We start from the raw sequence: 23,973 nt of genomic DNA, 5'->3' as shown, positions 1-23,973 counted from the left end.
GGGGGGGGGGGGGTTGGGGGTGCTGAATGCCTGCTCTCTGTGGGGTGTGGGCCTGTATGGCGCATTCATCCCTCAGACGGGCCGGAGGGTGACCGCGCGGCGTTGGCGGAGCGCTCGCCTCAGGCGGGGGTCCAGGGCTGGCCTTGGCCCCGTGGCCACGGAGCCTAGGGAGCTAGAAGCTAACATGTGCTCCCTTTCTTTTGAACCAGCATCCAGCACGTGTACGGCGCCCAGCATCCCCCTTTTGATCCACTGTTACACGGCACGTAAGTGATGCCCAACTCTCCCGGGGGCTTTGGGGTCCTGGGGCTGGGGGACCCTCCCGCTCCCTGGAGTTCCTGGGGGAGGGCACGGTCTTCCGTCCAGCAAACACGCGTGAGACACTGCTGGCCTTTCACGCTCGTCCTCCTGGGGGGGGCGGGGGGGCAGATGTGGAAGGACAGCCCGAAGTGGGCCGCCTGTGCAGGGGACACGGAGCTGGCTCCCCCGCCGGCGGGGGGTGGTGTCCCTCGCTCTCCACGCACCCGCCCAGCTGCCCACGGCTCCCCCCGCCCTGTGTGTCCCGTTCCTTGCCACAGGTGAGCGAGAGGAAGGTGTGGCCCAGATGTTGTCCATAGTCATACTGTGGGGCTCTCATATCCCCAACCGTGCCCCAAAGGCCTGTCTGTGTCTGTGAGCGGTCCCTTCACCCCCCCCGCCCCCCCGCCCGCAGCCTTGGGAGGGGGCAGGGACGCAGGGAGGAGAGAATGTATGGGCCCTGCCAGGTGAGTCTTGGGCACCTGAGCACCTGGCTGCAGCGCTGTGCTCCACACAGACCGCGCCTGCCCTGCCTCAGCCCGCAGCTTCTCCCGCCCCTGGCTGTCTCTGCTCCGCGTGTGCTCTCCCCTCTGCCAGCTCCATGGAAGCGGAAAGCGGTGTGTGCTGTTCACCGGGGGGGCTCCCTCCTGACTGTGGGGGAGCTTCAGGGCTCCGAGGGTCCAGTGACTGCCTTTGCCTTGCAGCTTGCTCAAGGCCACGCCCAAGGTGCCCACCACGCCCGTGAAGGCCAAGAGAGTCAGCACCTTCCAGGAGTTTGAGAGCAACACCAGCGATGCCTGGGATGCGGGCGAAGACGACGACGAGCTCCTGGCCATGGCGGCTGAGCGCCTCAACTCCGAGGTGGTCATGGAGACGGCCCACCGCGTCCTGCTCGACCACAGCCAGCGGCAGGAGCAGCACAAGCTGCAGGAGCCCCCAGGGCCCGGGCAGAAGCCCAAGCCCGCGGCAGAGCCGCCTCCGGTCGCCAGCGGGGACCTGCGGCTGGTGAAGTCTGTCAGCGAGAGCCACGCGCCCTGTCCTGCAGGTGGGCTGGGGCGGAGCTGGTGTGCACTCCTGCAGGAGGGGGAGCCCTGCCCTTGCAGCAGGAGCCCTGCCCTGAAGGCCCCGAAGGGCGTCATCCGGGCCCTGCGGGCTTCCCCAGTGGGAGAAGCCGCTCGCAGCTCTGTGCCCGGCTCTCAGCCTCTCGCCTTCTCGTGGAGGGCGGCCCTGGCCCTGTGGGCCCATCATGAGAGGGTGCAGTGAGCACGGCTCGGGCCTCCTAGGTGTGCCCTGGTCGCTCTCGGGGGGTGTTTCCAGCAGGGCCAGGCCAGCTGCACGGGCAGAGGACGCACCTCCTGCCTCCAGGGACACTCACGTGGGTGCAGGGTCTGCGGTGTGTGTGCCGCTGAGGAACTCCGGGGGGGCCTGTCTGCACCCCCGCCTGCCTGCGGCACTCAGCGGCCATCCTCGCCATGGTGCTCACTTCCTGCACTTTCTGTGCGGGAGGGTCTGGGGTGTGGGACCCAGCGCCTGAGCATCCGCCACGGGCCAGCGCTGTGGGCTGGGCCTCACCCAGAGTGTGGGGGTCTTGTGTTCACTCTGGCCTCACCTGGAGGCGGTTCTGCCCCTGGGGACATGGAGCAGGGTCCCGGGACATTTTTGGTGGTCACATTGGGGCTGGGTGTTGCCACTGCATGTAGTGGGCGGAGGTCAGGTTGCTGCGCCACATCCCTCGTGCCCAGGATGGGCCGCCCACGGGAGCTCCCCTGCAGGTGCACAGCAGGGGCGAGGCCTGCTGGCCTGCTCTCCAGCCGGGGCGCTCCTGGTCCTCTGGAGACTGACCTGGCTGGTGCCAGGACACCAGGCGTGTCGTCAGGCTCAGCTTGCTCAGCGGCGGCACGAAGGAGAACACGGCAGGCCTGGTTCTCAGGGACCCGGTCCCGGTCTGTGTGCCAACTGGCACTCCATCGGGAGACGTGGGGCACGGATGCTCTCATTTCCGTGAGGCAGATGGGACACGGCGGTGGGCAGGATCCAGGAGCACCGAGCGTGGGAGCCCCGGCTCGGTCTCGTGTGGAAGGCGGGGGCATGTCGGCGAAGGCTTCAGAGGGGAGGGGATGCCTGCGGGTTCCCGGGGGTGAGCCCTCCCGGCGGGGAGTCCCAGCCAGCAGGTCAGACCTCCTGCCCCTGAGGAGGGTCATGTTTGCAGCCTCATCTGCAAATTCCCAGAAGATGGGCCTCGTCCCAGGTCCCTGTTTCTGTGGGTGTCCGCTGTCGTTCCATAAACGCTGTTGAAGTGAACTAGCTTGTCCTCAGGGCCTGGCGACCGCGGCCCTCCCACTGTGCCCTGCCCTCCCCACCCTCCCTGCTCTCCCCCTCGTCCCTGCACAGGGACGTCCCAGGCCAGGCCTCTGCTCAGAGGAGGACCTGTGACTCTATTTTTTTAATTTTTAAAAATATTTTTGTTGATTTCAGAGAGGAAGGGAGAAGGAGAGAGAGAGAGAGAAACATCAGTGATGAGAGAAAATCATTGCGGCCGTGGGGAGCAGGTGTCCCCTGCGCAGTGCCCACGGGGCCCGCCTGCTGCATCCGCTGCGACACTCGGCCTGGGTGGACGGCGGCCTGGGGCTCAGATGGTGCCGCCTGGGCTCGTAGCTGCTTCCATGCCCGCCCCACACCGCCCGCTGCCCTGACTTTCCTAATGACCGTCTGAGGAGGCCTCGTGCCTGAGTCAGATGCACTTGCTTGTTTTAGGGAGCCGTTGGGTTCATGGCAAAGCACATCTGTGGCTGGGAAGGCTCAGTGGGCACGGCCAGGTGACAGCTGTCCTCGTCGCTGACCATGTCGGAGCCACGCACGGGGTCTGGTGTGGCTGCCCACAGGTGGCGGTTAGAGGGGCTTGCCGTGTTTCCCACGCACCCTAGCAGGGAGACCTGGTGCCGGTCTTCCTGTTTCCTCGGGACGCCACTGTCACCTTCCACATCCCTCCGCCCTGCGGGCCCGCGGTGCGCTCTGCCAGGAGTGCGCGGTCCTCCCTGCCTCAGCGCGGCCCGGCTCCTCTCTGAGTGCAGGTGCGTGCCGTCTGGCACCTTCGCTGCCCACTGTGGCTGAGCCTCCTGCTGGCGCGGTCCTGTGGCTCCTGAGACGTGGCTGAGGAGTGGATTCCGGGGAGAGAGCCTGAGGCCGCCCGGTCCTGCCCGCGCTCCCCAGGCGAGTGGGAGTGCTCCCTGCTCTGCCCACTTCTCAGGCTTTTCTGGGAGCTTATCTGGGCCAGACTCTGCCCCGAGGCTGCAGATGCGGCCTTCCCCTCCCCTTCTGCTGGGATGAGCTCACTCCGGGGCCCAGGAGCCGTGGGGGTGCCACCTCCCCCGGCCTGGCGGCAGCTGCCATTCACGGCGTCAGCACCTTCCTCCGCGGGGCTCGCTCCTCGTCCCGTTTCCGTGGGATTATTTTTACTCCACGTCCACTTGCAGTGGAAGATGTGACGGCCGTGGGGCTCAGAGCCCGCCGTGTCTCTTGCTGCTTGTCCCTCGTTGGTCTTGGTGGCTCTTTGTCGAATGACCCGAAGGCCTATGGCTCTTCCCTTGGGCTGGCCCTGGTCCTGGGCTGCGGATGTGGCATGCTCTCACCTCACCCCTGCGGACGGTGTCTCCGCGGGCACAGGCCCTGCCACCTGGGGAGGGCGGGCCAGCTTGTGCTTGTCGCCCTCCCCCCCCACCCCCCATCTGCAGCAGGTTGGCTCTATTTGCTCCTCGTGGCGCGGGGAGGCCTGGGAGGCACAGGCAGGGGCAGGGGCCTGCTCGCACAGCGTCCGGTCGCCGGCATGCCCTAGCCCAGGGGTGGGCAAACTATTTGACTCGAGGGCCACAATGGGCTCTTAAACTGGACCGGAGGGCCGGAACAAAAGCATGGATGGAGTGTTTGTGTGAACTAATATAAATTCAAAGTAAACATCATTACATAAAAGGCTACGGTCTTTTATTTCAATAGTTTTATTAATTTCAAATGGGCCGGATCCGGCCCACGGGCCGTAGTTTGCCCACGGCTGCCCTAGCCTCTGCCTGCTGTCCTCAGTGCCCTTCGCGCTGCGTCCCTTTCACGGGCGATGAGCTTTCCTCCGACTCAGGCCCTGGCAGCTCCGCAGGCCCCTCCTCCCTGCACCCACAGATGATTGGGCCACGCCCTCCGCAGGCCCGATGCGGGGGCGTCCTGGCCGCTCTCAGGCCAGGGGTCGGGAGTGTTCTGGTTGTCTGGTCTTGCTGTTCTGCGGGGCGTGTCTGTTTCACTGGTGGCTGACACTGCGCCAGCAGAGCGAGCGGTGACCTCACAGCCGTTCGCGAGGTCAGTTCCTGCTCCAGAGACCAGGGCCTGCCCCACTCAGTGCTGTGGGAGGAGACACTGACCCCAGCGTTCACGGGGAAATGGCTCGTGGCCGCCCTCCCCTCCCCTCACCCTCTTCTCTCTCCCCCGCAGAGAGCGCCAGCGGCCCTGCCCCTCTGCACAGGTCCCAGTCGCTCCCGCACTCGGCCACCGTGGCCCTGGGCAGCACGTCCGACCCCGGGACCCTCAGCAGCTCGGCGCTGAGTGAGAGAGAGGCCTCCCGGCTCGACAAGTTCAAGCAGCTCCTGGCCGGCCCCAACACGGACCTGGGTAAGTCTTGCTTCTGAGCGAGGCGGTTCTCGGAGGACCCGATCCGTCCGTGGCACCACTGCCCTTGCTCCGTCACTCACCTCGTGTGCTTCCAGTGCGATTCCATCGAGTACTTCCTGTTCTTTTTCCTTAAGCCCCAGGGGCCCTCCTGCCTCTGAGAGCTGCCGTGGTGAGCTCTGCCCGACTGGGCAGATGGACCTGGCAGGTCACTGTGAGCCTGGGTGCGGCGCTGGTGACTGGCGCCATGACCACTGCAGTCTGCGCCTCCCTGCTGGGTCTCCTTGTTGGGGCAGAGCGTGAAGGCTAGGGCCTTGTAGGGGGCAAAGGCCAGCAGGGGCGGTGCAGCCAGGAGGGGGGCGTGCAGGGGCACTGCGGCCAGCTGGGGCAGTACAGCCAGGAGGGGACAGTGCGGCCAGCAGGGGGGGTGCAGGGGCACTGCGGCCAGCTGGGGCAGTACAGCCAGGAGGGGACAGTGCGGCCAGCAGAGGGTGTGTGGCCAGCAGTGTTGCTTGTGGGTCGTGCGCCACGTGGACGCTCCGAGGCATGGCTCGCTTGTCTGCTGGAATCCCCTTGGGTCACATCCCTCATTTATGTCTCCCTCTGTGGAGAGCCACTCCACAGGCCTGGGGGCTGGAGTGTTCTGGTTGTCTTGACTTGCTGTTCTGCGGGGCTAGGCTGCTTGCTGGACGCTGGAGCGTTCAGGATGGTCACCAGGTCTAGCTGGGCAGAGGCGGGAGCTCTGAGGGCTCAGAGCCTGAGGCTGGCAGTGCCCTGTGCCACCACCAGGTGGCGCGTGAGGCCCGTGGACAGGCAGCACAGAGCAGCTCAGGCAGGAGGGAGCCTGGCCAAGGCCAAGGCAGCCGCCTGGGCCCCGAGGCCTTGTGGGTGTGAGATGCTGCTGCCCTAGGCCCCATTCTCACGTGGGCTTTCCTGTCCTGTCCTTTGCTTTTGCACGTGTGCACGTGGGACACAACAGTGCAGTGCGGGGTGTAGGGGAAGGGTCCTCTCCTTCCCCAGCCCTCCCAGGCTGGTCCCAGCATCTTCCTGCAGAGATGCCCGTGCACGCGCCACACTCACCTTCAGTGGAGGCCCAGCTTCACGCTTGCAGACACGTTGCAGGAACAGTGCTGTGCCAGACCCGTTTCCGTGGTCTCTGTGGCCCCTGACCCCTGAGAACGTCACTGTGTGTCTCCTCAGGACAAAGACTTTCTGCCGGTCCCAGCGACCTCAGTCAGGACGTGTACCGTCGATGGGCACTGTTGTCTAGTCCGCGGGCCGCGTTCACTGGGCCATTGTCCCCATGACGTCCTTTCCTCTTCCTTCTGGTCTGGAATCTGGGACAGCGTGGCATCTGCCGTCACGTCGCTCACCTCCGTGACCCTGGAGCAGCGCCCACTTGCGGTGTGGTCTCGGCCTGACATTCTGAAGGGCACAGGCCCCTCGGTGTGGGGGGTCCCGCGTCCTCCGGTGACACGTGGGCCAGTCATTTGTGTCCTCGGTGGTCGTAGCACTGTGTGCTGGCGTGTCCAGCGGTGACAGGCCCATTGGGTCACGTGGCTCAGGCGATGCCTCAGGCTCCAGGGGCAGCTGTTCTTTCCCTTTGGGGTTCAGAAGGGTCTTAGAGACACGGTGGGTGCGTTGGCATGATGTATTTTCTGTCCCCACGAGCAGTGTGTTTCCCCCCGGTCCTGGAGGTGCCAGCTCTGTGGGTGCCCCTGGGCCCGGCACGACCGCTCCTCCCGGTGGGCACGCGGGCGACACGGACTCTGTTGTTGCTGCACCTCACATGCCGTCTCGCCCGGTGCTGGAGGCGTCCCAGGTGTCCCCAGGTGGCTGGCGGGAAGGGCAGCTTGAGAACTGGGCGGGCGTCTTACCACCAGCGAGGAGGGACGGCCTGCGCGCAGGACTCCGTGCTCCCGCCTCCCAGTCACGTGCGGTAGCCACCAGCACACGCTGCCCCACAGGTGGTGCGGGCCTGTCAGAGCGGCCGTGAGCGCAGGTTCAGGGGACAGGCTGCCTTCGGGGGTGGGGGTGGGGGTGGGGCTCTCTCTGCAGCTTCCTCACCGGGACCCTGACCTTGAGCCGGCGGCTGACTCACTCCTCTGTGGGCACGATAGCAGCTCTAGGTGCAGAATACCGCACACAGGGCCAGGGGTGCCAGCACACAGTAGGCACTCAGGAAAGTTAGTCGGTTTTTCTTGTTTCCATTTGCATTGGCCTGTGGCCCTACAACTTGACTCCACAGCATGGACAGACACGTTGCTGTGAGGCGTTGGCACGTCGGGCGGTCTGCAGGGACTTCCTAGGCGTGCGTGGTGGTTTCTGACGGGCCAGGAGCGAGGCTGCGGAAGCCAGGCTGCCTGATGGGAGTCCCGTTCCGGGCCAGGCTCTGCGTCCTGAGCGAGTCTCCTCGCGGTGTTGTCATTGGGGTCACTTTTGGAAACCAAAGTCACACCTAAGATAGAGCCTTACGGCCACTGGGAAAACGTGAGAGGCTGAAGGTAACACTTCAACATCAGGCTCTTCGTTTGGTGGGCGGGATTGTGGGTTTTCTTCAGAATTCTATGTAACCGTCATGTCTAACAACAAAAAGCTAAACCCAGGTCTTTCAGAGTTCAGCAGTTCCTGGGCTTTATTAGTGGCAGGAGAAATTACAGGCAGTACGCTGGCGCCTTTGTAAGGCACGTGCGTACAGTAGCTTCAAGGACGGCGGAAGCATTATCTTCACGTTACGGGGAAGACGTAGTGGCAGGTGTCTGCGTGGGAAGCACGCAGCCGGGTGAAGTGCCCAGAAACGCGCGCCCCCCCCCCCCCCCCCATCACGTCCTGTCCCGCAGGCGCTGCGTCTGTGTGGCCTGTGTGCTGGGAGCTGGGGATGGAAGTGGCAAACGCAGGGGCAGCTCCTCCTGCCCTTAGCAGACTCACGGTTCACTCATCACACGCTGCTGCTCAGCCCTGGCCGGTTTTGCTCAGTGGTTAGAGCGTTGACCTGCGGACTGAAGGGTCCTGGGTTTGATTCTGGTCAAGGGCACATGCCTGGGTTCTGGGCTTGACCCCCACTCTGGTCCGGTGCATGCTGGAGGCACCCAGTCGCTCTGTCTCTCTCACATCGATGTTTCTCTCTCTGTCTCTCCCCCTCCGTCCTATTCTGCCTAAAAAGCCAATGGGAGAATGTCCCCGGGTGAGGCTCAGCCGTGGAAGGCCGATCCCAGGAAGGGGCACTCAGAGGTCATGGTGTGACCCCGGCGGCTGTGAGTGGGCGCCACCTGGCAGGACGCAGACATGGTGTCCCGGGTGGGGAGCGGGGCCTGAGGCGGGTGTGTGACACGCAGCCCTGAGGACAGAGGAGCCAGCCAGGCACACGGACATGTCCTCGGGGAGCCCTGGTCTGGCTTCCAGATGGTCAGCGCTCACAGGTGTTTCCGACGTGGGGCGCGACGTGGTGACGTGTGTTTTGTGTTTTTGGTGGTGGGTGTGCAGTGTTCACTCTGAAAGCAAGGATTTCGGTTGGAGGCCCCTGCAGGGCCTGGGCTGGAGGGCAGCTGCCGGCATGAGGCAGGACGAGGCGGCCGTGCAGCCTCCGCCAGGGCGGGAGCGACCTGGCCAGGTGCCTCGGCCTCCTGCCTCAGCGCCGGGACCGAGCCTGCAGGGGCCTGTGACACAGGCGGGAACAGGCCTCAGGCGTCGCGGAGTTCGTTCACTCAACCGCGACTCCTGAGCCTCTGCTGCTGGTGTGGACGCCGGTGAAACGGGGCCAGACCCTGCCCTGGCTCAGGGAGACAGACAGACACGCCCAGGCAGTATCTAGGAACTGCTGGGGGTGCTGAGTGCACGTGGACCTGGCGCTGAGGGGGGCAGCTGCTGTGGGGGAGTCTGCAGGCCCCTCGGCGTAGGCTGCGGTCCGTCCTCACTTGGCCTCGTCCGCAGGTTCCGCCATGGAGCGGAGTGACCTGTCACCCAGTTTACCCGGGCCACGTGCCCTAAGCGAGACTTCAGTTCCTTCGGCGTCTCGTCAGCGTTGTAACCAATGCGGGAAGGAAGCGACGGATCAAGTCCTGCTGTACTTGCAGGTGTGGGCAGGAAGCGGCTTTAAAAACATTATTTTTTATTGATGTCAGAGAGGAAGGGAGAGGGAGAGAGAGATGGAAGCCTCAATGATGAGAATCATGGATCAGCTGCCTCCTGCACGCCCCCTACTGGGGATCGAGCCCGCAACCTGGGCCTGTGCCCTGACCAGGAATTGAATGTGACCTTGCTGAGCCACACCGGCCGGCAAAGCAGGCCTTGGAAGGTGGGGAGGAGGCTCCAGGGCGGCCAGCTCGGCCCGGCCTGAGGTGCACGCTCCTGCCAGAGCAGCGGAGAGCAGCTGCTGAGCCGGGCCTGGGGGTGGGAGGCCAGCTGCACAGGAGACAGGTCCCGAGGCTGGCAGGCAGGGAAAGGGGGCAGCGCACCGGAGGGCAGCGCCAGGCCTCTGGGAGGCTTTGGGCCCGAGGAGCGGAGCCTGGCAGCCCTTCTGTGGAAGGAGGAGCCCTGAGGACTGTTGAGAGGGGCCTTTCAGAGGGCCTTGGGCCGAGGCACACTCCTCAGGCTGCTGCTGCCGGCGAGTGGGGACGAGGAGGGACAGCAGGGACAGGGAGGACGTTCGGGGGACGCCGGGAAGTGGGTGAGGTGCGGTGGTCAGTTCTCCAGGCTCTGCAGGGCAGGCGGTGGGCCCGGCGCCTGCTGGACGTGAAGCTGGGGAGACGGAGCAAGCCAAGACCGTCACCCGGAGCCCAGGGGCTGGGAGGACGGGGACAGCTGACGGACACGGACGGAGCACGCCCGAGGACGGAGCACGCGCCATGTCACGGGGAGGCACAGGTGCTGGGAGAGGCCTGGGGCGCGGCAGTCCCTCCTCGGCAGGGCGCTCTCCGCGGGCTCAGCCACCGCCGTCAGGGGGTCCGAGAATATTACTCAGAAGCTCCCAGGAAGGAGCAGTGGGAGAGTTTAAGTGCACGCTGTCTGCGTGGTGCGATGGTCTCTTTCCCGGCCCCTCTCATCCTGGCGACAGAACCGTCCCTGACGCCGTCCCGCCCTTCGTCACTCAGTGCGGCTCGTTATCAGATGGGCTGCCCTGCTCTCCCTCAGCAGCCCCCCCACCCCGTGCAGGATGCTGGCAGTCTGATGTTCAGAAAGAGGCGGGAAGAGCTTCCTCCCGGTGGAAAGGTGCGCGCACTGGAAACACCTGGGCACAGGGCTCGGTCTCCCAGGTCTCAGACATCCGCGGGGCCGTGGATAACGGGGAACTGCTGGAGATCCAAGTAATTGCACCGTTGCTACCATGCTGGGTTCTTATACATATAAACACGTGCATGTACACATGTATATACATGTAAACGCGTACATCCCCCCACCCCACTCCCTCAAGTCCAAGCCTGCCAGCTGCCTGCCCCAGATTGTACCTGCTCCCAGTGAACAGGTGACCAGGCTGAGTCACACAGCGGGGCCAGAGGGGCGCGAGCTGGTCACAGTCATTCCTGGGCTGCGCTCACAGCCCCTGGGGCCTGGCGGAGAACATGGAGCAGGGGGCTTGCCTGGGCCTTGGGGAGGGCTCCGTGCTGTGGCCAGGACACTCCTGCTCCTGCAGGTCTGGCCCCAGGCCAGCGGCACGCAGCGTGTGGCCAGGGGCCGGCCTGGCAGCCTTGCTGGAGGTGTGTGCTGAGCAGGTGCCCTGAGGGCAGGGTGAGGTCTCAGAAGGGCCTGGAACCTGAGTGGGACCAGAGCAGAGCTCCAGCAGCTCAGTGTGTCCCCGACCTCAGCAGGGTTTCAGCGGGACGGCCCGCCCAGAGCACAGAGGCCCCCGGCGCAGGCACACTCCTGACCCCTGGTCTTCCTGCCTGGTCACTCGCCTCTCCTAGGGTCCTGTGGCTTCTGTGTCGCCTCTGCGTGTCAGTGCCCCAGCCACCTGAGCACAAAGTGCTGGCCCTGGGAGGCAGCGCGCCCTCCTCCCCCGTCCTCCCCTGCTCCTGCCCCTCCTCCCCGTCCTCCCCTGCTCCTGCCCCTCCTCCCCGTCCTCCTCCCCGCCCTCCCCTGCTCCTGCCCCTCCTCCCCGTCCTCCTCCCCGCCCTCCCCTGCTCCTGCCCCTCCTCCCCGTCCTCCCCTGCTCCTGCCCCTCCTCCCCGTCCTCCTCCCCGCCCTCCCCTGCTCCTGCCCCTCCTCCCCGTCCTCCTCCCCGCCCTCCCCTGCTCCTGCCCCTCCTCCCCGTCCTCCCCTGCTCCTGCCCCTCCTCCCCATCCTCCCCTGCTCCTGCCCCTCCTCCCCGTCCTCCCCTGCTCCTGCTTTTCCCCACCTGCCCCTCCTCCTGGCTGAGTGCACCTCCCGTCTCCCCAGTCACTGGCTTCCTGTCCTGTTTGCATCCAGTGTGTAATCAGGTGTGGCCGCTGGTGCAGTTCAGCTACAGACGGGCTTCCTGGGATGGGCGCGAGGACCCTGCCCCGGCCCGCGGTCCCGCTGGGAAGCTGTTAGTGGAAGAGAGGGCTGGAGCGACGGCCACGCAGGCTCTCAGGAGGCTGGGCAGGGGCCCCCGAGGCCTGCTTTCATCTCGGCTCTGGTTTGAGGAAAGTGCTTTTAGTGAAACAGACGAGGCGCTTTAAAAAGAGGGCCGTCGAGTTTCTGAGGCAGCCTGAGCTCTGGGCCCGAGCGGCCAGGTGGCTGTGGCCCTTGTGGGTTGGGCGGGGTCTGGCATGTTGTGGGCACACGTGTGTTTGGGGAATGGGCAGTCCATCCCAGTGTGCGGTGCTGGGGCAGCAGGGCTCAGTGGGGACCTTGTTCATGATGCTGCATCGCATTGCTTTTGGGGGATGGATTGGCCTGGCCCTGCCTTGCACGGGATGGTGGTGGCTTTGGTGTTGGTGGTGTGGTAATGGTGGTGGTGGGGACGGTGGTGTGACGGTGATGGTGGTGGCGATGGTGTTGGTGATGGTGATGGTGATGGTAGGGATGGGGATGGGGATGGTGTTGGTGTGATGGTGATGGTGGTGTGATGGGGAGGGTGGTGTGATGGGGATGGGGATGGCGTTGGTATGATGGTGATGGTGGTGTGATGGTGATGGTGGTGTAATGGGGATGTGATGGTGGTGGTGTGATGGTGTTGGTGGTGTGATGGTGATGGGGATGGTGGTGGTGGTGTGAGGGTGGTGTGATGGGGATGGTGATGGTGGTGGGGATGGGGATAGTGGTGTGAGGGTGGTGTGATGGGGATGGTGGTGTGAGGGTGGTGTGATGGGGATGTGATGGTGGTGGGGATGGGGATGGTGGTGTGAGAGTGGTGTGATGGGGATGGTGGTGATGGTGATGGGGATGGGGATGGTGGTGGTTGTGTGAGGGTGGTGTGATGGGGATGGTGATGGTGGTGGGGATGGGGATGGTGGTGTGAGGGTGGTGTGATGGGGATGTGATGGTGGTGGGGATGGGGATGGTGGTGTGAGGGTGGTAGTGGTGAGCTTATAATTGAGTGCTTGCTATGTGTCAGGTACATGGAAGGACATGGAATCCCAGGGAAGGAGCCCAGAGAGGGCCGAGGGCAGGCTGTCTGCTTTTCTGTTGCCCTCCTTGCCACAGCATGCTGTGCCTTCCAGGACCCAGAGGCCGTGCTCACTGTGCCTCCCATCCCTGGAGGCTCTGTCTGGTCATTGCCCCTCCGGGGAACATGCAAGGAGCCCACGCCCCCAACCCCCTTGCTCCAGGGGCCTTCTGGGACGTCAGGTGTCTGCTCAGCCCAGGGGCCCAAGGACTTACAAGAGGAAGGGAAGTAGAGTGTGTTAGAGACGAAAAGCAGGAAGTGGAGAAGAAAGGGGGGTGGGTGCCATTTTAGACTCTGTCACTCCCAGGCCCTCCGTTCCCGGGAGGTCACGTGCAGGGCTCATGGGGCAGGAGAGGTCAGGTGGGGTGGGCCTCCCTCTTGAACTGCCCGATGGCGGGGGGCGTGTCGGAGGAGCGGGGGCTGTGATGGTGGCGGTCGGTGCCCTGCAGCAAACACGGAGCGGATCTGCGGGGACAGAGTGTGAGGCACGGTCGGTGCTGCGCCCGGACGCGAGTTGGCGGTTTGCTTTGTCATTTAACAGAGTCCAGTGGACTGTGGCCACCTGCTCAGCTGAGCATCGCATTCTCTCTTCTTTAACTCTCACCCGAGGACTTGTTTTTATTGGTTTAGAGAGAGAGGAGGGCCGAGGGGGAAAGAGAAACATCGATGTGAGACGGAAACATGATCGGTTGCCTCCCACTCACGGCACAGGGTCCACGGGGTGCAGGTCTGCGTGGCACTCACTCTCAGGGCACAGGGTCCCCGGGGTGCAGGTCTGCGTGGCACTCACTCTCAGGGCACAGGGTCCCCGGGGTGCAGGTCTGCGTGGCACTCACTCTCAGGGCACAGGGTCCCCGGGGTGCAGGTCTGCGTGGCACTCACTCTCAGGGCACAGGGTCCCCGGGGTGCAGGTCTGTGTGGCACTCACTCTCAGGGCACAGGGTCCCCGGGGTGCACGTCTGTGTGGCACTCACTCTCAGGGCACAGGGTCCCCGGGGTGCAGGTCTGCGTGGCACTCACTCTCAGGGCACAGGGTCCACGGGGTGCAGGTCTGCGTGGCACTCACTCTCAGGGCACAGGGTCCACGGGGTGCAGGTCTGCGTGGCACTCACTCTCAGGGCACAGGGTCCCCGGGGTGCACGTCTGTGTGGCACTCACTCTCAGGGCACAGGGTCCCCGGGGTGCAGGTCTGCGTGGCACTCACTCTCAGGGCACAGGGTCCCCGGGGTGCAGGTCTGTGTGGCACTCACTCTCAGGGCACAGGGTCCCCGGGGTGCACGTCTGTGTGGCACTCACTCTCAGGGCACAGGGTCCCTGGGGTGCACGTCTGTGTGGCACCTCTGAGGTGGCATTCACCCACTGCAGGGGCTGGTTATGACTGGGCCCTTGGTCCTGCAAGCCTCAAACTAGGGATTGAGCCCGCAACCTGGGCATGTGCCCCGACCAGGAATCGAACTGTGACCCCCTGGTTCATGGGTCGACGCTCAGCCACTGAGCCATGAGCAATAGAGTGTTTGTCACGTTCCGGAGGCTGGAAGTCTAAGATTGGCCCCAGCGGGCTTGTCTGCGAGGGCCCACGGCCTGGCCCACTGACGGTGTCTTCTCACTGTGTCCCATGGGGCCAGGGACGAGGGAGCTCCCGGGGCCTCCTTTGTAAGGGACCAGACCCCCAAAGGGAGGAGCCTGCAGGGGGAGGCAGCAGGTGGCAGCCGCCGCCGGCGTCTCTGTATTGCACCTGCTTTCTCACCTTCCTGGGCACGACAGATTCCCTCTTAGAAACCTGATAGAGGATTAAGTCACACTTGGTTAAAGGAAGAACACAGGAAGGAATGTCTAAGGAGTAGAAGCGCAGGGCAGGGGAGAGGAGAAGAATTCCGTTCGGCATCACAGCTGGATGTAACACAGGCCGGAAGCTCTGTACAGCGGAGGAGACTGGTCAGCGCTGAGAATAAGGAGACACTGGGCTTGTAGGGCCTTCACCCCGAGGTCACTGGGGGGAGAGAGGCGGTGCCTGGCGAGGCTTTGGTCTTGGTTTTGGGCTACCTCCTGAGAGGTCAATACCAGGCGGAAGCTTTCCGCAGGCATCTTAGACGGTGTGTAAACTGGTCCTAAAGGGAAGGGTTCACGTTTGCTTTGAGTGCTTAAAAAACGAAGCCATTTTCTTACCAGAAGACATTCTAAAAAAGCGAGGTACGGATATCTTTGTAAACCCGTTTTTCCCCAGCGTGCAGTCTGGCCCCTGCACAGTGTTAGGGTCTAGAAGTAAGGATAGCCACGTGACAGCAAAGCCCGAAACCACAGTTGCCTGCCACCTGCCACCGTGAGCCTCAGCTTCGTGGGGGACAGTGTGGACACCGTGGGCTTTGGGTCACAGCGGCCTCAGCATGCCTCGCCATTTACTAACAGGGCTGGGGTTCTGTTTGGTTTTTCCCGTCCTCTGGTTTCCGTCCCTGCACGTGTGGCAGGGGGTGACGGTGCTGGCGTGGTGTTGGGAGCTGAGGGGATGGCCTGGCGGTGCGCCCGGCGTGGGCTGCCGCTGCGGCTCTGCGCGACCATCGCTGTCTTTCTCTGTAGACCCGCTTCTTTCCGTAGAGGCAGCGAGAGTATAGAGGTGATTGTTACCCGTTTTCCCTGTTAATACTGTGCTGTAAGCCTTTCCCCGCTGCTAGTCTTTGTAACCATCACTTTTAATGGTTGTATAATGTTTTCAAAACGATCTTTACTTAAAATGGCTGTTAAAATTGTATTCCTGTCTAAGTCAACATTTAATTTATGTGCTTAATCAAAATCTAGACATATTGCCAAAACCGGTTTGGCTCAGTGAATAGAGCGTCGGCCTGCGGACTGAAAGGTCCCAGGTTCGATTCCGGTCAAGGGCATGTACCTGGGTTGCGGGCACATCCCCAGTGGGGGATGTGCAGGAGGCGGCTGATCGATGTTTCTCTCTCATCGATGTTTCTGACTCTCTATCTCTCTCCCTTCCTCTCTGTAAAAAATCAATAAAATATATTTAAAAAAAAAAATCTAGACATATTTAATAGCATTCAAAAAATGTAACATAGCCCTAGCCAGTTTGGCTCAGTGGGTAGAGCATTAGCCTGCGGACTGAAGGGTTGGAGTTCGATCCCGGTCAAGGGCATGGACCTTGGTTGCGGGCTCCTCCCCGGCCCGGGCCTCTGGTTGGGGCTCGTGCAGGAGGCAACCAATGGGTGTGTCTCTCTCACATCAGTGTTTCTCTCTGTCTTTCCCTCTCTCTTCACTCTCTTTAAAATCAGTGGAAAAACATCCTCGGGTGAGGAATAAACCACACTGAGAGCAGGTTCCCTGTGCCGGCAGTGCCAGTTTGGGAGCAGGTAATACTCATTCTCACTGTGTCTACTTGTGCTGCTTTTAGCTGAGAAAGCCACCTCTGCAGTGTTTACATAGTCTCCGCAGCCCCACCCCCCTCCTTCCAGAAGTGCCTGTGTGTGCAGGTGGCTCCGCCCCCGGGAAAGGTCCCTTTCTCACTGCGGTGCCGACACTGGCGCCGGGAGCGGGCGACACTGGCACAGGTGCAGTCATTTCCCACAGGGTGCAAATGGCAGGGGGGTCGCCCCCTTTTCAAGCGAAAAGAGACTTCGGGTTGAGGTGAAACTCACTGCAGAACTATGCGTTGTAAGTGCTAGAGCACATGCAGTGTGAGAGCGCCTCGAGCGGGGCTTTCACGCAGAGGAAATGGACACGAGCTTGGAAAGGCATCTGCACCCCGTGTCCATCAGAGCGTCATGTACAGTCGGCAGGACACGGAAACAGCCAGCGCCCACCAGTGGGTGAGCGGAGAGAGGACACGGCATACACGTGCACGCACACACACATGCACACACGTGCACACACATGCACACACGTGCGTACATGCAGGCACAGGAGCCTCACTCAGCTGTAGGACATGGACATCCTGCCGTTGGCCACAGGGAGGGGCCCCGAGGGCCTTATGCGAGTGAACGAAGCCAGGCAGAGGGAGACAGCGAGTTCTCACTTCCTGCGGGATCGCGAGCAAAGCCCAGACCCCGAGCGAACACCCAGCTCGCCACAGAGCGCGGAGGGTGGGTGCCAGGGGGCTCGCTGAGCGCCATGGGTGCCGGTCAAAGGTGCGGCCCTGGCACAATGCCCAGTCCTGGTGTGGACGCAGCATGTGGCTGCAGGTGGCCGCCCACAGCTTAGCTGAAGGCACTGAGAGTCAGGCGTAAAGGCCTCCTCACAGGAGAGAGGGAGGGAACCGTGTGGTGGTGGCCGCTCCCTGCGGTGTGGGGGCCTTTCCAGCCGCACACGTGCTGGACCCTGTGTCGTGCACCTGACATGAATGGAAGCACAGGGCAGCGATACGTTCTTCATGCAGGACTGTCAGACGTGGCGTCGCCGGGAGCAGCTACCTTCTGCCTGACAGCAAGTGCATAATTGGGTTTAGGCCCGTCATCAGGTGGCGAGAGCCGCCTTCCCGCCCCGGCTGCCTGGCCGCCGCCCTGGGGTAGACGTTTTCATGGGGATGACATCAGCCCCTGGGCAGTGCGATGCCTCCGGCCCGTGACTCTTGCCCCCACGGGAGTGCTGTGGGGCAGCTTCGATGCCCGGGGCTCCCACTGGTGTCAGGATCGCAGCAGAGGCCCAATGAGTGCGGCCGCATGGGGTTCCGCCCTGGACACCGTGCGTGGCTGGCTCGGGGGGCTGTCCCGTCCTGGTCAGCAGGTGGCCGGGTGCACACTCCCGGGCCTGGCCCGTGCACTGAGCCCACAGCACGGAGCTGCCTAGGGGGACGGGACTTAGGTGGTGGAGCCGGGTCCCGGGTGAGTTCCAAAAATAGCGTGTTTGCTTGTTTTTGCACGACGCAGTCATTGGCAGGGATGTGAGACCCCCCACATAGCCGACTTCGGGGATTTAGCAAACAGCTCAGCATCCTGGGACCAGTCTTCAGGTGACATCTGAAGTCGGGGGAGAGGAAGGCAGTGCCCTCACGGGCTGTAGGGCCCCGTGGGCATGTGGGAGCATCCTGGGGGCCCTCTGCCCTGCACCCCGCTTGGTGTGCGGGGAACAGTCAGCCGGGAACTGAGTGGTTTCTGAAGGAAAAGGACCTGCCCCGGCGTCGCTCCCCTCTCCGACCCCGGGGTGAATACCGGGCCCAGTTCAAGGGTGACTGTCCATCTTCCCTGTAAGGCTCACACCCGTTGTCCGTATGCCTGTCCAGCGGCCTCTGTGTGAGACCTGGCACAGGGCGTGTGCTGCGTTTGTGGGTGACAGCCATCGCGCCGGCCAGGTGTGCTGCCCTGCGGTGTGTCCCGGATGACGGCGCACCTCCCTCGTTGGCTGCTCAGCCCCGTGTGTCCACCGCTGGGGCTGGGCCCCCTGGGGCTCCTGGGTTAGGGCAAGGGTTGTAAAAAGGAAGGGAGGCATTGTCCCGGCTGGTTTGGCTCAGTAGATAGAGCTTCAGCCTGAGGACCAAAGGGTCCTGGGTTCGATTCTGGTCAGGGACACATACCTTGGTTGCAGGCTCTTTCCCGGCCCAGGCCCTGGTCGGGGCTCGTGCAGGAGGAAACCCATCGATGTGTTTCTCTCACGTCGGTGTTTCTCTCTGTCTCTCCCTCTCTCTCCCACTCTCCGTAAAAACCAGTGGAAAAATATCCTCGGGTGAGGATTAAAAAAAAAAAAGAAAGGGAAAGGAGGGAGGCTTTATCCCCAATCTGCTGCCAAGGTTGGGCTGGGCTGTGGGCCCCAGGCGGCGAGGCCACCGGCAACCAGCCTGGGCCTCCGCCTCGGGGCAGCGTGGCCCTAGGAGGCTGTGTGTCAAGTCCGGTCACTTGGCTGTGACTCGGGACACGACTCGCTACCAAGCACCCTGGACACAGGGCAGCAACTGGCCTCCCACTCCCAGGGATGGTGGACAGTGACCGATATCCGGCGAGCTTGTTGTGGCTGGGCACAGGCTGGGAGGTGACTGAGGCCACCGCGGAGAGGCCCCGGGCCTGTGGCTGGGCCGGCCAGGAAGGTCTGTGGGATGGGGTGTGAGGCGACTTGGGGCAGTGCCTCCGAGGGCGGGCAGCATGGGCTGCAGGGGAACATGTACCTCATATTTGGTACATGTTTGCCAATACCAGGCTCGGTGCAGGCAGCTGACGTGTGCTCGGCCTGTGCTGTGTAGGGCCGACGTTTGTGGGGTCATGTCCATGGGTGTGGGGGCTGGGCAGGCGGAGCACCGGGGAGGAAGTGCGGGGAGCCGGGCCCGGGCGGTGAGCACGCAGCAGCCGCACAGCTGCGCCACAGGCGAGTGCTGAGCTGTGTGCAGCAGCCCGTGGAGCTGTTCTTGGAACCGTGTAGAGGCGACGTCACCCTCTCAGGGTCACCCTCCCGTAGAGCCCACACTGGAAGCCAGGTGTGGCCGCGGAGCGTCCTTGCTCTGCCGCACTGCGGGGCTCTGAAGAGCGAGTGCCGTGCCGGAGCAGGAGGGCGGAGAGGCAGCCTGGTGCAGAGGCGCACACGCCACGGAGGAGGTGCTGAGGCCTCGGGCTCAACCCTGCCTCCGACGCCTCATGCCTCAGTCGTGAACCCGTCCCAGGTCTCGGTTTCCTCAGCGGCACAGTCACGGGGTTGGTGCAGGTGGAAGTCTCGGCCCCGACTTGGTTCTGTGGGCCGGTGGGAGCCGCGGTGATCAGAACTGCCCTGGGGAAGCCGGTCTGGCCTCTGTCCGTGTGTGATGATCCCCCGTGGGCGGCAGGTGACAGAGGGTGACGCTGCGGTTCCCGCAGGGGAGTGGCTGCGCTTTGAGCTGTGCCAGCCGGAGCTCCCTGGCGCCCTCTTCCTCCCCCCGCTCGGCGGGCACCAGCCTTTCTTCTCTGCGGGTCCCGCGCTCACAGCGGGCTCCGGTATAATGAGGCTGTTTGGAGCCACTGGAGGTGGGGATGTTCCTGAGTCCTGAGGATCATGGCCTGTGACGCTGGCCTCGCGTCTGCGCTCCGTGCTCCAGGGGTCTATGATGGAGGCCCCTCGGCTCCTCCTGGACCATCCTCCTTCCTGCTGGGGCTGCCTATTCAGGGTCCCCGGCCCCTGCCTGCCTCCCTGTGGCTCCTGAGCCCTACTGAGGTGGACTTCCAGGGCGGGGAGGTGCTGCGCAGGGTGAGTGCTGAAGGCCCACAGGTGGGGGGCGTGGTCACGTGGTAATGTTTCCCAGCCCGTGCAGACATGGGTTTGCCTGTTTCCACAAACTCTGGTCAGCAATGATCTTTCCTGCGTTCTTGTCCCTCAGCACTCTGCATATATTAATATTAAAATGTAAAATTAGCCGAAACCGGTTTGGCTCAGTGGATAGAGCATCGGCCTGCGGACTGAAAGGTCCCAGGTTCGATTCCGGTCAAGGGCATGTAACTGGGTTGCGGGCACATCCACAGTAGGAGATGTGCAGGAGGCGGCTGATCGATGTTTCTCTCTCATCGATGTTTCTAACTCTATCTCTCTCCCTTCCTCTCTGTATAAAATCAATAAAATATATTTTTAAAAAAATGTAAAATTATCTTTTTAATAATCCTATATAATAAAGAGGGAATATGCAAATTGACCATCACTCTGCCACAAAGATGGCGGTGCCCACAGCATAGGCAGGGGTTTCTGTAACACAAGATGGCCGTTCCCACAATGGAGGTGGGGTTTCCGTAACACAAGATGGCTCCACCCACAGCGGAGGCTGAGTTCCCGTAAGGAGCCTTAACGAGCAATCAGCAGGGACCTCAGGCTGCGCCCCCCACCCCGGCGCCAGGCCAGGGGACCTCAGGCTGCACCCCCCACTTGGCAGGGCTTGACAGGGGACCTCAGGCTGCGTCCCCCGTCCCGGCACCGGGCCAGGAGACCTTAGGCCGCACCCCCCACCTGGTGCCGTGCCGGGGGATCTGAGGCCACACCCCCTGCCTGGCGGGGGTTGATAGGGGACCTCAGGCCGTGCCCCCCCCCATTGGAGCTTGATAGGAAGCTCAAGGCATGCCCCCCGCCCTGGCCCGGGCTGGGGGACCTCAGGCCGGACCTCCCACCCTGGCGCCGGGCCAGGGGACCTGAGGCTGCACCCCTTCCCTGCCGGGGCTTGTCAAGGGTGGGACCGGCCGGGTCTGGATCTAGCCCAAGGGGGGGTGCCAGCTGGGTCTGGGTCTCGCGCGATTTTGAGGCGCATGTGGGTGGGCGGGGACTTGACTCTGGGTCCTATGGTGCACCCCAGACTCTGACAGGAGGAAGATTTCCATATACATTTTACTAATTTTTTCTCATCTCTGACACTTCTATTATAGAGAAAGGGCAAATAGCAATATTAAAATATTTTCTCTAATTAATCCCCTTTTGTGCATGGATTTTGTGCACTGGGCCACTAGTAAAAGCCTAATATGCTAATTAGACCGTACAGCCAAATGACCTTCGGACATCATTCTGGACATCCTTTCAGATGAAACTGTGGTGTCAGGGGCCGAGGCAGAGGCAGTTAGGGGTGATCAGGCAGGCAGGCGAGTGGTTAGGGATGATCAGGCAGGCAGGCAGAGTGGTTAGGGGTGATCAGGCAGGCAGGCAGAGTGGTTAGGGGCGATCAGACAGGCAGGTGAGTGGTTAGGGGCGATTAGGCAGGCAGGCAGGCGAGCGGTTAGGAGCCAGCGGTCCCGGATTGTGAGAGGGATGTCCCACTGCCGGTTTAGGCCCGATCCCATGGCAGTTGGACATCCCCGAGTGGTCCCAGATTGCAAGAGGGTGCAGGCTGGGCTGAGGGACATTCCTCCCTCCCTTTATGAATTTCGTGCACCAGGCCTCTAGTTAAAGTATAAAATCTATTTTGCAAAGTCACTTTCTGGTCATTAGTACTAAGTACTAATTCACAGTTAATTTCAGTGAGGTTTTCGCTTTGCTTTGGTCAGTGTTGCTGCCTATATTGAGAGAAAGAGAAATCTTATTTTCATCTTAGCTTTTTATTGTCTCCCCTATTTTCCTTTTATTAATAGTGACAATTATTTTTGGTGATTTCATTCAATTACAGTTCATTGTGGGCTCCTAGCGGGCTAGGTGCGGGGTCCCGGGGCTCCCCTTCCACAGACAGAGAGAGCAGGATACTGACAGGCGAGCAGGGAGGGGCTAGGGCTCCTGTGTAAATTGTGACATTCTGTGAGCACAGGTGAGCAAATGTTAGCCCACCTGAGAGTGCAGTGAGGGTGGGGCCCTCATGGCAGTCATGAAGAGCAGGTGAGCAAGCGTGAGCCCACGTAGGGGATGCACGGTGGGGGGCACGGCAGTCATGCAGAGCAGGTGTGTCCCCTGGGCTACCTCAGGCCCTGGGTGGGGCAGGGTATCCAAAGAAGAGATCTGACCATGACTCAGGGAGTGAGTGCTTAGGACGGTGGCAAGGGTGGACTTCTTTTTATTTATTTTTAAAATCTTTATTGTTGAGATTATTACTGATCTCCCCTTCCCCATTACTCCCCTTCACCTGGTTCCTGCCCTGTTGTCTGTGTCCATAGGTAATGGATACATGCATACAAGATTTTTGTTTAATCTCTCCCTGCCCTCACCCCCCTCCCTCTGAGAATCATCAGTCTGTTCCATTTCCATGCCTCTGATTCTATTTTATTCACCAGTTTATTCTGTTCATTAGATTTCTTATTAGTTTATTTTGATTTTTAGATTCAATTGTTGATAGGTATGTATTTGTTGCCGTTTTGTTCATATTTTTGTTCTTTTTCTTCTACTTCTTCCTCTTTTTAAAGAATACCTTTCACATTTCATGTAATACTGGTTTGGTGGTGATGAACTCCTTTAGCTTTTTCTTGTCAGTGAAGCTCTTTATCTGACTTTCAATTCTAGATGATAACTTTGCTGGATAAAGTAATCTTGGTTGTAGGTCCTTGCTATTCATCACTTTGAATATTTCTTGCCATTCCCTTCTGGCCTGCATGGTTTCTGTTGAGAAATCAGCTGACAGTCGTATGGGTATTCCCTTGTAGGTAACTAACTGCTTTTCTCTTGCTGCTTTTAAGATTCTCTCTTTGTCTTTTTCCCTTGGCATTTTAATTATGATGTGTCTTGGTGTGGTCCTCTTTGGGTTCCTCTTGTTTGGGACTCTCTGTGCTTCCTGTACTTGTAAGCCTATTTCTTTCACCAGGTGGGGGAAGTTTTCTGTCCTTATTTCTTCAAATAGGTGTTCAGTATCTTGCTCTTTCTCTTCTTTTGGCAGCCCCATCATGCAAATGTTGGTACGCTTGAAGTTGTCCCAGAGGCTCCTTACACTATCTTCATATTTTTGGATACTTTATTCTTTTTGCTCTTGTGATTGGGTGCTTTTTGCTTCCCCATATTTCAAATTGTTGATTTGATTTTCAGAATCCTTTACTCTTCCATTGAATCCCTGTATATTATTCTTTATTTCAGTCAGTGGATGATTAATTTCTGACTGGTCCTTTTCTATCTTTTTGGAGGTTTCCAGAAGATTCTTGAATAACCTTATAACCATGGATTTGAACTCTATATCCAGTAGTTTGCTTCCTTCCATTTCTTTCATTTGTGACATGTTTCTTTGTCTCTGCATTTTGGCTGCTTCCCTGTGTTTGTTTCTGTGTATTGGGTACAGCTGCTATGTCTCCTTGAGTTGGTAGAGTGGCCTTGTGTAGTGGGTCTTCTATAGGGCCCAGTGGCTCAGCTGGGAGCTCTAGGTGCACCCCTTTGTGGGCTGTAAGAACAGTCTTGTTGTAGTTGAGACTTGATTGCTGTTGGTATTACTGGGAGGAATTGACCTCCAGGCCAATTGGCTGTGAGAACCAATTGCAACTGTAGTGGGAGAGCTTCTGTGCAGGAGACACCCTTATGGGGCAGGACTTGCTTCAGTGGGGCTTTGGTGCTCACTGAGTCTGCCCCTTGATGTGTCACTTATGGATGTGAAGAGTTGTACTCTGGGATGGTCTCACACTGACCACCTGGGTACACTGGCTCTTGGGTCTCCAGGGAGGTGCAAAGTCAGCCACTGCCTGGGGCCACCTAGCAGGAGCTACAGAGAGATCTGCAGATTCCTCCTCTTTGTATAGGGTTTGGAAGTGCCCAGATGAGGCCCAGCTGTGAAGCAAGACAGGCTGGTGCTGGTGCCGGTGCTGGGCCTTGGGCCTTTTATTGACATGTTTGGGGTTTCCTGATGCAGCTGCAGCTTTTTTGAGAGATTTTAGCCTGAGCAAGGACAGACCATTCATATGCAAAAGCCACTGCCCACAGCTTGGGTGGGGCTGTAAATTGGATGAGGTGGCATCTCAGGGAATCACCAGGGCGGAGCAAACAGAAATGGCTGCCACTCAGTCCTGTGACTGGGGAGGTCTCAGTATGGGATCAATGATCAGGAGAAAGCCACCCCCAAGTTCCTGCCCCGATGCCAGACAGTCCAGTTCCTCTTCGTATGTGTCTGTATTCCCCAGGGCCTCGCCCGGCGCTGGAGCTCA

General features: G+C 61.0%; 1 protein-coding gene across 2 annotated transcripts in view; it reads left to right on the top strand.

Moving 5' to 3' along the window:
- Nucleotides 1-23,973, top strand: part of TBC1D22A (TBC1 domain family member 22A) — a 119,829-nt gene that overhangs the window by 19,221 nt on the left and 76,635 nt on the right. Inside the window, exons 2-4 of one of the 2 annotated variants that reach the window (XM_059681352.1) lie at nt 210-266; nt 1,002-1,342; nt 4,771-4,947. In XM_059681352.1, coding sequence (XP_059537335.1) covers nt 210-266; nt 1,002-1,342; nt 4,771-4,947 — 575 coding nt within the window. The remainder of the gene's footprint in view (nt 1-209; nt 267-1,001; nt 1,343-4,770; nt 4,948-23,973) is intronic. The other variant, XM_059681353.1, reaches the window with a different exon arrangement.

This window comes from Myotis daubentonii, chromosome 2, assembly GCF_963259705.1.
Source record: "Myotis daubentonii chromosome 2, mMyoDau2.1, whole genome shotgun sequence".
In the NCBI taxonomy this organism is placed as follows: domain Eukaryota; kingdom Metazoa; phylum Chordata; class Mammalia; order Chiroptera; family Vespertilionidae; genus Myotis; species Myotis daubentonii.
The sequence above is the reverse complement of the archived record's forward strand: the minus strand, read 5'-3'. Positions and strand labels throughout refer to the sequence as shown.